Source organism: Cucurbita maxima, unplaced genomic scaffold (genome assembly GCF_002738345.1).
Source record: "Cucurbita maxima cultivar Rimu unplaced genomic scaffold, Cmax_1.0 Cma_Scf00024, whole genome shotgun sequence".
Classification (NCBI taxonomy): Eukaryota; Viridiplantae; Streptophyta; class Magnoliopsida; order Cucurbitales; family Cucurbitaceae; genus Cucurbita; species Cucurbita maxima.
In genome coordinates this window covers 664,046-676,893 of record NW_019272040.1, presented here as the reverse complement: position 1 = coordinate 676,893, position 12,848 = coordinate 664,046, and the positions used below count along the sequence as shown (strand labels likewise).

Here is a 12,848-nt window from a genome sequence, read left to right as displayed (position 1 = left end):
TTTTTTTTTTTTTTTTTTTTTTTTTTTTTTTTTTTTTTTTTTTTTTTACCTTTGCCAGACATTACTTCCTTCTCTACACGCCACCTGAGACCAATCTATAAGGAAAAATTTTAATAGTAGATATTTCAAGTGACGATTTCAGTGAGAAACTGAAAATTGAAGTAGTGAGAAAATTCCATATGCTCACCTTCCCACTTTTGTATTGTGTCATATCAGCTATGCAGTATCTTCAACGAATTTAAGGCAACAAAATCTGATTTCCTCTCACACAGGCATAAAAATATTATTAATTTTGTTCTAGAAATCAAAAGCATTGCACATTGCTGGAAATAAAGTAACTAAATAGGGAACCAAATTTAACTATTCCTGTTTCCCTAATAGCAATTTAGCCCTTAAAAAGCACATTAAAGAAAACTATTCAAAAGTTACTAGTAAAAGAAAACATTAACAGATACAAGTATTGCTATGGTACACAGTATCTTATTTAGATTTCAATGTAGTTTTAGTCTTAAAACTTTTACCTAGTATCTACCTTCGTCCCTTAACTCTTAACATTCTGACTTTGGTTATTCAATTTTAACCCACTATTCATTTTGGTCGTTAAACTTTTACAATCTCATTTCAAATCCTCTTTCTTTAAATTTCTAGAAATGCAATGTAACCCCTTTATTATATACATCATATTCACATTATCACCTTTACAATAGAGATTAAATGTAAGTTTTTTTAAAAAAAGAGCTTCAGGACTAAAATTAAGATTTTGAATATTAAGTAACCAAAAAAAAGTGTTAATAAAAAAATCGGAAAAATGTTCACCGACTAAAATTTAAAGTTCAAAAGTTCATCCATCAAATAGAAATCAAAGACGAAAACAAAACCACATCTAAATTTTTATTTTAACCTATATAACAAACAGCTAAAGCCCAAAAAAATATAACATTGGGCTATACATAGGATACTCTTTAAAAAGCTTATCATAATATCGCTTCACCAGCTTCTGCTCCCATGATGTATCCATGTCATCTTCTTCAGAACGAATGAACCTTAATAACAATTAATTCAAAATAGCCTATAAACTTACTGAAGAAGAATTTTAATCAATGAATGGTGTAAAATATCTGTAGTGTATACACCAAAGTAATGGGCATCCTATGATGAAGCAAAACAGATCTTTCCAGAAACAATCCCCTGTTCATATACAGTTGCCACTATTCACAGTATTTCATCAACTTTACAATATCCATAATAGATAACTATTTCAAAGCCACTACCCGTATGAACCTAGTTCATTTCCTACTGAAAACTCCTCTAATCTGATCATAACATGTTGCATAAGTGAGGAACTATACCATGACCGTCATAGAAAGAATAGTGGGAACATACCGGTAGCCCTCCCTCAAGGTGTCTTGATCAGTCTTAATAGGAAAATTTTCTTCCCTAGATTTATTTTTCCCGTAGAAATGAACTGCAACCAATAAAGACCACACAATTCACATGCTTAAAAATAACTACATAAAATCCAGTAATCTACTAATGACAAAGGAGCTATTAAAAAATTGAAGATATGCCTATTTGCTAGTCCATTGTCTGACATGAATTTGACATAATTTCAGATGTTTTAAGATATGGTGCTCTCTGTCTAGTGCCATGGGAAAATAAAAGGTTGACATGTACAAAGAAAATATGAAAATGAAAACCCATGAGCCTAACCATCATATTGTTCAAATTACAAATTACAGTCTCGGTTCGAAGTCTACCTTTTTATAAATAGATCAGCTGTCTTTGAGATGCATGAAATTATAGAAAAAACCTACTTTGATATCAAACCAACTTGAAGTCTTAATACTATACATTTCGCACAAATATATAAAATCTTCTCCTTACCTAGAGAAGATATATGTTATCAAGCATGAGAACAGACTACCATAGTTCAGTCATTTTTTAGAATATTAGTCTTAGCTACATCTATAATTAAAAGAAAATATTTTTTTTAAAATAGAGGACTCAAATGAGGTAAGACTTGCATAATTGCATTGAAGTTTCACTACCTCACCTGACATATACAAACACTCCTGCCCCACCAAAACATTTGTCCTTCCTGGGATTGATTTCTTTCTTTTTCTTTTTCTTTTTTTCACTTACTCTAGTCTCTAAATAAGAAATTTTATTACCCTACTGGAGTTCATGGCTAAAGGCCAAAGGCGAGAGACATAATTAAGGTCTGTAATATGCTTAATGTACTTGAACTAATCTCAAGGTTAGCTGAGAAATCTCTTGCATCAAAATTTATGTAAGGATGACTGTAGCCTCCTGTCATCTTAGTGAAGGAAACTGTTCATCATTCTTTTGCTTTGGGACTCCAGGATATGCAAATAAGGGGCTCAATATTTGCAAGCTTCCTTCACGTCCGTCTGTCAACTGATAAGCTTATAGGCTAACTTGATAAACTTTACTTAACAATTCTTAGAGCAAGGGACCAATGACCATGGTGTCACTCTATCCATTTGCAATCAAGATAGACAAAATCCGAATAAGCTCAAACCAAAACAATTGCTCTCAATCACTTCCATAACTGAGCAGAAATTCGCTAGTAACTAATTCTTCATGTTGAAAAAATAAGGCCACAGGTCAAAACTACTAAAGCAACGAATAATTAAGCCACAATCATCAATCCAATCGCTTCCATCGCAAATGCTCATTAATTAGACAAAAATGAACAACGAAAAGTTCGTTAAGGATTAACACAGTCGAAATCTCACCATAATCATGCATAAACTTCTTGTGGCGATCGTAAGCATTGAGCCCTCGTACATGAGCCTGGTACTGTCTGCAAAATTTTCAAGAATATGAAATAAAATTAACTAACAGAGAAACCTCCAGTGGAACGAGCTATGGATATGTTAAGAAAGATCAACGACAAGAGAACGCACTGTTTTCTCTCTTCTCTTTCGAAGATGGCGTTCTTCAGGGAGCCGAACGATGCCATGGCCGCGCCAAGCTATGGAGTTTGCCGTGATTTGGTGACTCCCAAAGGTCCGTCTCTACTCTTGTTTGAATCGGACCGAGGCCCAAACAACAATGATTTTGGGCCACTAACTGGGCTGGGCTTTACTACTCTTATTCATTGGCCCAAACTTCACGAACGAATTGATTTAACACAAATTTGGTCAAATATTATATAAATTTTATATAAAATCATTTTAATATTTGTTATTATTATTTTTTTAGTAATTTAAATAAAATTCGATATGAACTTTGTCTTTTTGTGTATCAATTATCAATAATATTTGAAAGTTTAAAAATTAAAACATTCAAATATTATATATTAATATTTGTGTTGTATTAGCTCAAGCCTAGGGCTGACATTCATTTTCTTCTCCAGTTGATGTGGGACCTTTAATCTACTCCTTTTTGGAGTCCAACGCCTTTACTAGCATACCGTCTCATGTCCACCCCTCATTCGGTGCTCAACCTTCTTGCTGGTACATCGTTCGATGTCTGGCTCTAATATCATTTGTAACGGCTTAAACCCATCACTAAGAGATATTGTCTTATTTGGGTTTTTCGTTTCGAACTTTCCCTCAGAGTTTTTAAGCGCATATGTTAGAAGGAGGTTTCTACACTCTTACAAAAAAATGTTTTGTTCTCTTCTCCAACCGATATGAGATCTCACAAAAATAGTTTAAAAAACATAAGACGAGGTGTAAAACCAACTAAAACACGATAACGAATTCAAACTATGAAACAAAAGTCACGAAAGATCAAGTCGAAACATGATATGATTCCACTAACTCCCCGCTCCAAAATAAATATTTTTTTTTTTAACGATAAACAATAGTTCACGAGTTCGAAGATGGTTGTCATCCTTGATTTGGTTGCCACAAACTTGCCATGGATGTCACTTCAATGATCACAAAAGTAATAACAACAACGAAATCAATAACTACTCCTGTCCACCATTTTGTCCCTAATCAAGATGTCATGGACCCATGGATGTCACCCTTTTCATAAGGAAAGATCTATTCCCCAATTAACAAGCCATGGTCTTGCCTGGTCAATTTAGGGTAAAATAGCTAGGCCAAATGAAGGGCTCCATCATCTTCAATTATTTGATAGCAAATTTGTCGATGGCGTGAATTTCAATAGTAAGATAACGCTAAATTTTATACCCGAACATCAAAATATGTATGATAAAATCTTTAAACTTTACGTCGGAGTTGGCTGTTGATACAGTTAGGTGCCACTTTGAATGTGCAGTATCGTTCGTGATGGTGTTTTAAGATTCCAATTTACTGCATCCAAGATCAAAACGAGCTTGTACGAGCTTTGCTCGCTTCTCTCCTTATCTCTAAAGGGGCAGCAACTACGAAGACTCCAAATGAAATCCGATCATGATGGATAATCGGGAAGATGACATGACAAACCTTCCCTTTTTGCCCAAGTTTCATGGTCGTTGCCCTGTTCCCCAATCAAATATGTGGATGTAAGCTATACTTCACAAATAGCCAAACGAACCTATAAAATTTTATTAAATTTTAACATGGAGTGAATGCTTTTGTATAACATAACCAAAAAAATATCTATTTTAAATTTAATATAAGATAGCGATGTCTTTCTATAGATCACATGGTTCGTTATGAACGTCAAGCTACCAATGTTGGATAAAATAATTTATTTGGGTAAAGTTTTCGATCTATTTCCGTCCCATTTTAAAGATTTATTAGTGGTTGCTTCTAACATTAATATATTATATTATATGGTCCAAAAATAAATAAAACTTTATAATTTAAAACAAAAGAGACACATAGCTCCTTGCAAATCAAGCATCTCTTTTGAGGGATTGTACATTTGTGGATAATGTTGGCAAAAGGGGAGAAAGAGTGAAATAAAAGTCAAAATTATTAATTTAATTATTTAAGCATTATTTGCCACGTCATGCCAATTTAACAATTTTTTATTCAATTCACATGCCACGTCAAAAATTTAGATCTTGATACCAACACAATTATAAACAATTTTTATAATTCATAGTTTAGAAATTAAAATTGTACATTGTCCAAAATACCCAAATGAAATTTATAATTTAATGAACTAAAAGAACAATTTTTAACAAAATGAAGGATAAAATTGTAATTTCACATAACAAAATTTAACAATTTTTTATTTAATTCACATGCCACGTCAAAAATTTAGATCTTGATACCAACATAATTATAAACAAAAGTATAATTCAATAGTTTAGAAATTAAAATTGTACATTGTCCAAAATACCCAAATGAAATTTATAATTTAATGAACTAAAAGAACAATTTTTAACAAAATGAAGGATAAGTTTGTAATTTCACATAACAAAATTTAACAATTTTTAGAAATTAAATTATGCCAACATAATTATAAACAATTTTTATAATTCATAATTTACATTGTCCAAAATACCCAAATGAAATTTATAATTTAATGAACTAAGAGAACAATTTTTAACAAAATGAAGGATAAATTTGTAATTTCACATAACAAAATACCCAATTTGATTTAATCACATATTATTGCGACTGGACCCTTATCTACTGTCAGTTTTGAACAGCTGGTTTTTGGTTCCATCAAAAAATCAGCCAACACGACCCCACATCCTTAAAAGACATTGATTTGTTCTTTTCATTTTTTTATCAATTTCCCTTTTCCACAATAACAAATTTCATCTCTTAATTTAATTATCAAAGAATAATTGGATTTTGCAGCGACCCTTTCAAATTCAAGCAAACCCATTGCCGGAAACAAAAACCATCTTCCCGCAGCAGAGCAAATGATTCAGCTGCGCCGCTCGTGACCAGTTTTTCTCTCCGCCGCTCGCTGCCGTCTCTTACGGCGGAGAGATAGAGAGAGAGAGAGAGAGAGAGAGGAGATTCTCGCTTTTCCTTGCACTTGCTCTGTCCCTTTCATCAGACCAATTTTCTCTCTGTCAGCATTGTGTGCTTGTTTATAGCCAGCTGGTTTGCCACTGCTTTATTGACTCTTGACACAGAGAGAAAAGAGGAGATTCTGTATACTCCGCTCATTGCTCGCACTTTCTTGCCTGTTTCTATATTCGATATTTTTGAGGTTTGTTGTTCTGTATCCATTTTTCTTATCATTTGAAGATTTGGGGTTTGTTTTTTTATGGGGTTTGTTCACTAATTTTGCCGGTGTTCTTGGTGTTAGAGTCTTGGAATGTTATTGATTTGCACTGATTGTTTTACTCTTGTTTGGGGTTCTTTACAGGATTGATATCTGTTCTTATCTGATCAAAGAAAGGCAGCAGCTGCCATGGAAACAGGAGAATCTGTGGTAAGTTACGAAAAAACTTGTTTGTTTGGTGGGAAAAAAGGATTGGAAGGAAGAGAGGAAGCTTTGTTTATGTCAAGTTCTTCCTCAAAATCAGTTTGTAGCATAAAAAGAAGCTTTGATTCTTAACCAAATTGTTTATTTGATATCACTTGAGAGTTGAAATTATGAGATAGTTTAATCAGCTATGTGTTCTGTGATGCTCATTTGAACTCAGGCAAAGGTTATGAAGAACATGGGTCCCCAGACCTGTCAAATATGTGGAGATAACGTTGGGAAGACCATTGAGGGTGAAGTGTTTGTTGCTTGTGATGTTTGCACATTTCCTGTTTGCAGACCATGTTATGAGTACGAGAGAAAAGATGGGAATCAGTCTTGTCCTCAATGTAAAAGCAGATACAAGAGACACAAAGGTTTGTTTTGTCATGTGATAATGTTGCTGTTTCTTCTTGCAATATTTGTCGGTTTTTCACCGTGTGTATGTGAGATCCCACATTAGTTGGGGAGAAGAACGAAACATTATTTTATAAAAGTGTTGAAACCTCTCTCTAGTAGATACGTCTTGAAAACGTTGAGGGGAAACCCGAAAGGGAAAACCTAAAGAGGACAATATCTACTAGCGGTGGGCTTGGGCTGTTACAAATGGTATCAGAGCTAGACACCGGGCGATGTGCCAGCGAGGAGGCTGAGCCCCGAAGGGGGGTGGACACGAGACGGTGTGCTAGCAAGGATGTTGGGCCTCGAAGCGGGGTGGATTGGGGGGTCCCACATTGATTAGAAAAGGGAACGAGGGCTAGTGAGGACAATGGGCCCCGAAGGGGGGATGGATTGTGAGATTCCACATTGATTAGGGAGGAGAACGAAACATTCTTTTATAAGGGTGTAGAAACTCTTCCCTGGCAGACGCGTTTTAAAAACCTTGAGGGGAAGCCTGAAAGGGAAAGCCCAAAGAGGACAATATCGGCTAGTGGTGGGCTAGACCGTTACAGTATAAGATCTACAAAGTTGTCTATTTTCTCCAACTTGTTTGTTTCATCATATTGAGTAAGTTAAAAATCATGAATGGCTTGTTCTGTCTTGTTTAGGATCGTCGAGCTACTGCGTTCCCGTTTGTGATAAAATTTCGGATAGTACATCATTTCTTTGAAAGTTGCTTACCACCTCGACGTCGTAAAGTTATTTACAATACCCTCTTCCACTTTGTTAGTACAGGAAGTCCTGCTGTTCTAGGCGACGAAGATGACGTTGAGCTTGATGTCGACGACGACGACGACGCCATTGATTTAAATTACATTTCTGAAAGTCAAAAACAGAAGCAGAAGATTGAGGAGCACATGATGAACTGGCGGATGGCATATGGACAAGCACAAGATCTCCCTTCTCCAAATTATGACAAGGAAGTTTCTTTAAATCACATTCCCTTGCTCACCAATGGGCAGGTGATATCTTTGTCAATACTCATTTCCTTATGCATAAAAGCAAGCAGAGCTATCTTTTTCTTAATATTATGTACCTTTAGGTTTCTGGAGAACTTTCAGCTGCATCGCCCGAGCATCATTCAATGGCATCCCCCGGACATCCTCGTGGGAAGCCGATATATTCTCTTTCTTATGCAGCTGATGTCAACCAATCACGTAAAGTTTCTCATTTTCGCAACTTAACATCTATCTATGCTGTTGGGTGTAAGTAAGTATCATAAATGACTTGGAGATTCTTGGTTGCTACTCGATACAGCTAATGTGCGAGACGTGGACGCTACAAAGGAGTATAATTCATCAGGGCTAGGCAACGTAGCTTGGAAAGAGAGAGTCGATGGCTGGAAGATGAAACAAGAGAAGAATGCTGTTCCAATGAGCACAGCCCATGCTGCATCTGAACGGGGAGGTGGAGATATCGATGCCTGCACGGACGTGCTTGTCGATGATTCCTTATTGTAAGTTTTTTTTTTTTTTCTTTTTGAAATGAGCAATATATTATGCAAAAAGTTCATGTTTTTCATGTCAACTCCTTTCGTTTTTAGAAACGATGAAGCTCGCCAGCCTCTCTCGCGAAAGGTTTCTATTCCATCATCAAGGATAAACCCTTACCGATTGGTGATTGTTCTTCGGCTCGTGATTATTTGCTTTTTCTTGCACTACCGAATAACGAATCCTGTACGTAATGCATACGCTCTATGGATGGTATCTGTTATATGTGAGATTTGGTTTGCAATATCCTGGATATTAGATCAGTTTCCGAAGTGGTTTCCTGTAAACCGTGAGACATATATCGATCGGCTTGCATTAAGGTAGGAAAAGTTATTTTCCACTCTATTTTCATTGTCTAAACGGTTTCATAATTCAATGAAATTTGTATGTTTCATAGATATGATAGGGAAGGAGAACCGTCACAGCTTGCTGCCGTTGACATTTTCGTGAGTACAGTTGACCCACTGAAGGAGCCTCCACTTGTCACAGCCAACACTGTGCTGTCCATTCTCGCTGTTGACTACCCCGTTGACAAGGTCTCGTGCTACGTCTCTGATGACGGAGCTGCCATGTTGACATTTGAAGCATTATCCGAGACATCAGAGTTTGCAAGGTCATGGGTGCCTTTCTGCAAGAAATACAGCATTGAGCCTCGGGCTCCCGAATGGTACTTCGCTCAGAAAATTGATTACTTGAAGGATAAAGTTCATCCATCGTTTGTCAAAGATCGAAGAGCAATGAAGGTAGTGCCTAAAACCCGAAAAACAACCGCCCGAAATTGTAAATATCTACAAAGTTTTGATAGAGGAAGCTATTTTATTGGCCCTCACTTTATTGCAGAGAGAATACGAGGAGTTTAAGGTTCGGATCAACGGCCTGGTATCGAAGGCACAAAAGGTTCCCGAAGAAGGATGGACTATGCAAGATGGAACGCCATGGCCCGGAAATAATACTAGAGACCATCCAGGAATGATCCAGGTAATCTATTTTGTGAGATTCCACATTGGTTGGAGAGGAGAACGAAACAGTCTTTATAAGGGTGTGGAAACCTCTTCCTAACAGATGCGTTTTAAAAACTTTGAGGGGAATCTCGAAAGGGAAAGCCCAAGTGTTGGGTCCCGAAGGGGGGTGGATTGTGAGATTCCACATCGGTTAGAGAGGAGAACGAAGCATTATTTATAAGGGTGTGGAAACCTCTCCCTAGCAGACGCGTTTTAAAAACCTTGAGAGGAATGTGAGGATGTTGGGTTCCCAAGGGGGGTGGATTGTAAGATCTCACATCGGTTAGAGAGGAGAACGAAACATTATTTATAAGAGTGTGGAAACCTCTCCCTAACAGACGCGTTTTAAAGACCTTGAGGGGAATCTCGAAAGGGAAAGTCCAAGGAGGACAATATCTGCTAGCAGTGGGCTTGGGCCGTTACATATTTTCTTATTAAATACAACCTCGTGTGCCATTTATATTCAGGTTTTCTTGGGCCAGAACGGTGGACTGGATTCTGAAGGTAACGAGTTGCCTCGATTAGTCTATGTATCTCGTGAAAAACGTCCAGGATTCCAACATCATAAGAAAGCGGGTGCAATGAACGCTCTTGTGAGTATTAACTAGCTACAAAAATGATATCTTTTTTCACGTTAATGAGCGTTAAATTACAGTAAAATAATGTTCAAGATATCGCTGCAGGTTCGGGTGTCAGCTGTTCTTACGAATGGCCCATTCTTGTTGAATCTTGACTGTGATCACTACATAAACAATAGCAAGGCGTTGAGGGAAGCAATGTGTTTCATGATGGATCCAAACCTAGGAAAATATGTCTGTTATGTTCAGTTTCCTCAAAGATTTGACGGTATCGATAAGAACGATCGATACGCCAACCGTAATACTGTTTTCTTTGATGTAAGTTATTCCTGTGCTCTTCTTTTAATTCAAGTAGTCCATTTGGGTTCTCATTCTTCCTTTGATTTCATTGTCTCAGATAAATTTAAGAGGTTTAGATGGTATTCAAGGTCCAGTTTATGTGGGTACTGGATGTGTTTTCAATAGAACTGCACTGTATGGTTATGAACCTCCTCACAAACCGAAGCGTCGGAAACCGGGGGTTCTATCGTTACTCTGTGGTGGATCGAGAAAGAAAAATTCAAAATCAAGTAAAAAGAGTCCAGACAAGAAGAAGTCGAACAAGCACGTGGACCCGACAGTGCCAATTTTCAATCTCGACGACGTTGAAGAAGTCGTTGAAGGTATACTCATTCCTTTAGACTTTGTCCTATTTGATTATTAGATTGTAACGGCCCAAGCCCACCACTAGCAGATATTATCTTATTTGGGCTTTCTCTTTCGGGTTGGTTTTTAAAACGCGTCGGATAGGGAGAGGTTTCCACACTCTTATAAAAAATGTTTTGTTCTCCTCTCCAACCGATGTGGGATCTCACAATTCACCAGGTTTCCACACCCTTATAAAGAATGCTTCGTTCTCCTCCCCCACTGATGTGGGATTTCACAGTCCATTCCCCTTCGGGGCCACTATCCTCGCTGGCACTCATTCTCTTCTCTAATCGATGTGGAACCCCCCAATCCACCCCCCTTCGGTGCCTAGTGTCCTTGCTGGCACACCGTATCATGTTCACTCCCCTTCGGGGCTTAGCCTCCTCGCTGACACATCGCATGGTGTCTAGTTCTTGATACCATTTGTAACAGGCCAAACTCACATTGGTAGATGTGGGACCCCCCAATCCACTCCCCTTCGGGACTCAACGTCCTTGCTGGTACACCGTCTTGTGTCCACCCCCTTTGGAGCTTAACTTCCTCGCTGGAACATTATCCAAGTTTTAAACTATTTGATTATTAGATTATAATGACCTAAGCCCACCGCTAGCAGATATTGTCCTCTTTGGGCTTTTCCTTTCGGTCTTCCCCTCAAGGTTTTTAAAACACGTCTGTTAGGGAGTGGTTTTCACACCCTTATAAAGAATGTTTTGTTCTCCTCCCCAACCGATGTGGGATCTCACCTAGATTGTCTATGACAAATTGACAAGAGATACAGGTGCTGGATATGATGATGAGAAGGCACTACTAATGTCGCATATGACTCTCGAGCAAAGGTTTGGCCAGTCTGCTGTTTTCGTTGCCTCGACCCTCATGGAAAACGGCGGCATTCCTCAATCTGCAACACCTGAGTCTCTTCTGAAGGAGGCTATTCATGTTATCAGCTGCGGATACGAAGACAAAACCGACTGGGGATCTGAGGTTTGTCGACTTTGCTGCATTTCTTGCTCCAAACAGACAGAACATGTCAAGATACATATGATGCATTGTCTGCTATTGTGCTTAAAACCTTTGAATTGGCCTTTTGTCTTTGCAGATTGGATGGATTTATGGCTCAGTCACTGAAGATATCCTTACAGGATTCAAAATGCATGCTCGTGGTTGGCGGTCGATTTACTGCATACCAAAACGTCCTGCCTTTAAAGGGTCGGCGCCTATCAATCTTTCAGATCGACTAAACCAAGTTCTTCGATGGGCGCTCGGTTCCGTGGAGATTCTTCTGAGTAGGCATTGCCCTATGTGGTATGGCTATGGTGGAAGGCTCAAATGGCTCGAAAGGTTTGCGTATGTGAACACAACAATCTATCCGATCACCGCTGTTCCTCTTCTCATGTACTGTACGTTACCAGCCGTGTGTCTGCTGACAAACAAATTCATTATTCCCCAGGTGCAACATAACGAAAAAAGAAAAAAAAAACCCGAATTTTAGGTCAACGTATGTTTGTTCACAATGGCATGGCTAATGCCATGTAATGAGTCTTCATAACTTGATTCCATGTGTTTGCAGATTAGTAACATCGCAAGTATATGGTTTATATCCCTCTTCCTCTCCATCTTCGCAACGGGAATTCTCGAGATGAGATGGAGCGGAGTCGGGATCGACGAGTGGTGGAGAAACGAACAATTTTGGGTGATCGGTGGAGTTTCAGCTCACCTTTTTGCTGTTTTGCAAGGTTTGCTCAAGGTTCTAGCTGGAATCGACACAAACTTCACCGTCACGTCCAAGGCATCGGATGAAGAGGGCGACTTCACCGAGCTTTACATGTTCAAATGGACAACTCTTCTCATTCCACCAACTACACTCCTTATAGTAAACCTGGTTGGTGTTGTTGCAGGCATATCTTATGCAATCAACAGTGGATACCAATCATGGGGACCGTTGTTTGGCAAGCTATTCTTTGCCTTTTGGGTGATCATCCATCTCTATCCCTTCTTGAAAGGTTTAATGGGTCGTCAAAACCGAACACCGACCATCGTCGTCGTGTGGTCGATTCTACTTGCTTCCATCTTCTCGTTGTTATGGGTAAGAATCGATCCGTTCACTACAACAGTCATAGGTCCCGACGTCGAGGAGTGTGGAATCAACTGCTAGTTTTACCATAAATGGATGTAATGGATTAAAGTGCTTAGCTAATAGCTTGTAGTATAAGAGTTTGATATGATACAAACTATAGAGTATTGGAAATATATAACCATTTTAAGTTCTAATGTGACAAAGTAATAGCTTATAATAT

The 12,848-nt window shown here is 38.1% G+C and overlaps 2 protein-coding genes across 5 annotated transcripts in view; one reads left to right on the top strand and one right to left on the bottom strand.

Annotated features, from left to right (window-relative positions):
- LOC111497871 (protein FRA10AC1) overlaps window positions 1–3,022 on the bottom strand; it is a 7,051-nt gene extending 4,029 nt beyond the window's left edge. For both annotated transcript variants that reach the window (XM_023148871.1, XM_023148870.1), the window contains exons 1-6: window positions 2,931–3,022; window positions 2,760–2,827; window positions 1,384–1,465; window positions 960–1,043; window positions 188–227; window positions 50–95 (exon numbers count right to left, since the gene is read on the bottom strand). In XM_023148871.1, the coding sequence (XP_023004639.1) occupies window positions 50–95; window positions 188–227; window positions 960–1,043; window positions 1,384–1,465; window positions 2,760–2,827; window positions 2,931–2,986 (376 nt within the window). In that variant the 5' untranslated portion in view covers window positions 2,987–3,022. The remainder of the gene's footprint in view (window positions 1–49; window positions 96–187; window positions 228–959; window positions 1,044–1,383; window positions 1,466–2,759; window positions 2,828–2,930) is intronic.
- A 2,662-nt stretch (window positions 3,023–5,684) lies between these two features.
- On the top strand, window positions 5,685–12,822 carry LOC111497748 (cellulose synthase A catalytic subunit 3 [UDP-forming]-like). 3 transcript variants are annotated; one of them, XM_023148665.1, is made up of 15 exons: window positions 5,685–6,099; window positions 6,259–6,324; window positions 6,539–6,734; window positions 7,534–7,760; window positions 7,841–7,955; window positions 8,056–8,254; window positions 8,342–8,608; window positions 8,686–9,031; window positions 9,129–9,266; window positions 9,757–9,882; window positions 9,973–10,185; window positions 10,265–10,529; window positions 11,333–11,535; window positions 11,651–12,001; window positions 12,122–12,822. In XM_023148665.1, exons 2-15 carry the CDS (start codon window positions 6,304–6,306, stop codon window positions 12,704–12,706), a joined length of 3,252 nt encoding a protein of 1,083 aa, XP_023004433.1. In that variant the 5' UTR covers window positions 5,685–6,099; window positions 6,259–6,303; the 3' UTR covers window positions 12,707–12,822. The 3 variants fall into 3 exon arrangements, with proteins under 3 accessions (XP_023004433.1, XP_023004434.1, XP_023004435.1); XM_023148666.1 differs by lacking the exon at window positions 5,685–6,099 and adding an exon at window positions 6,125–6,161 and having other exon boundaries at window positions 12,122–12,706; XM_023148667.1 differs by lacking the exons at window positions 5,685–6,099; window positions 6,259–6,324 and having other exon boundaries at window positions 6,666–6,734; window positions 7,529–7,760; window positions 12,122–12,706.
- The last annotated feature ends 26 nt before the right edge of the window (window positions 12,823–12,848 follow it).

Bases quoted from the DNA above. Each gene is read 5' to 3' on its own strand.
- LOC111497748 (XM_023148665.1), top strand. From the start codon at position 6,304: ATGGAAACAGGAGAATCTGTG. The intron at 6,325-6,538 runs GTAAGTTACGAA...ATTTGAACTCAG, and splicing joins TGGAAACAGGAGAATCTGTG to GCAAAGGTTATGAAGAACAT. The intron at 6,735-7,533 runs GTTTGTTTTGTC...TTGTTAGTACAG, and splicing joins CAGATACAAGAGACACAAAG to GAAGTCCTGCTGTTCTAGGC.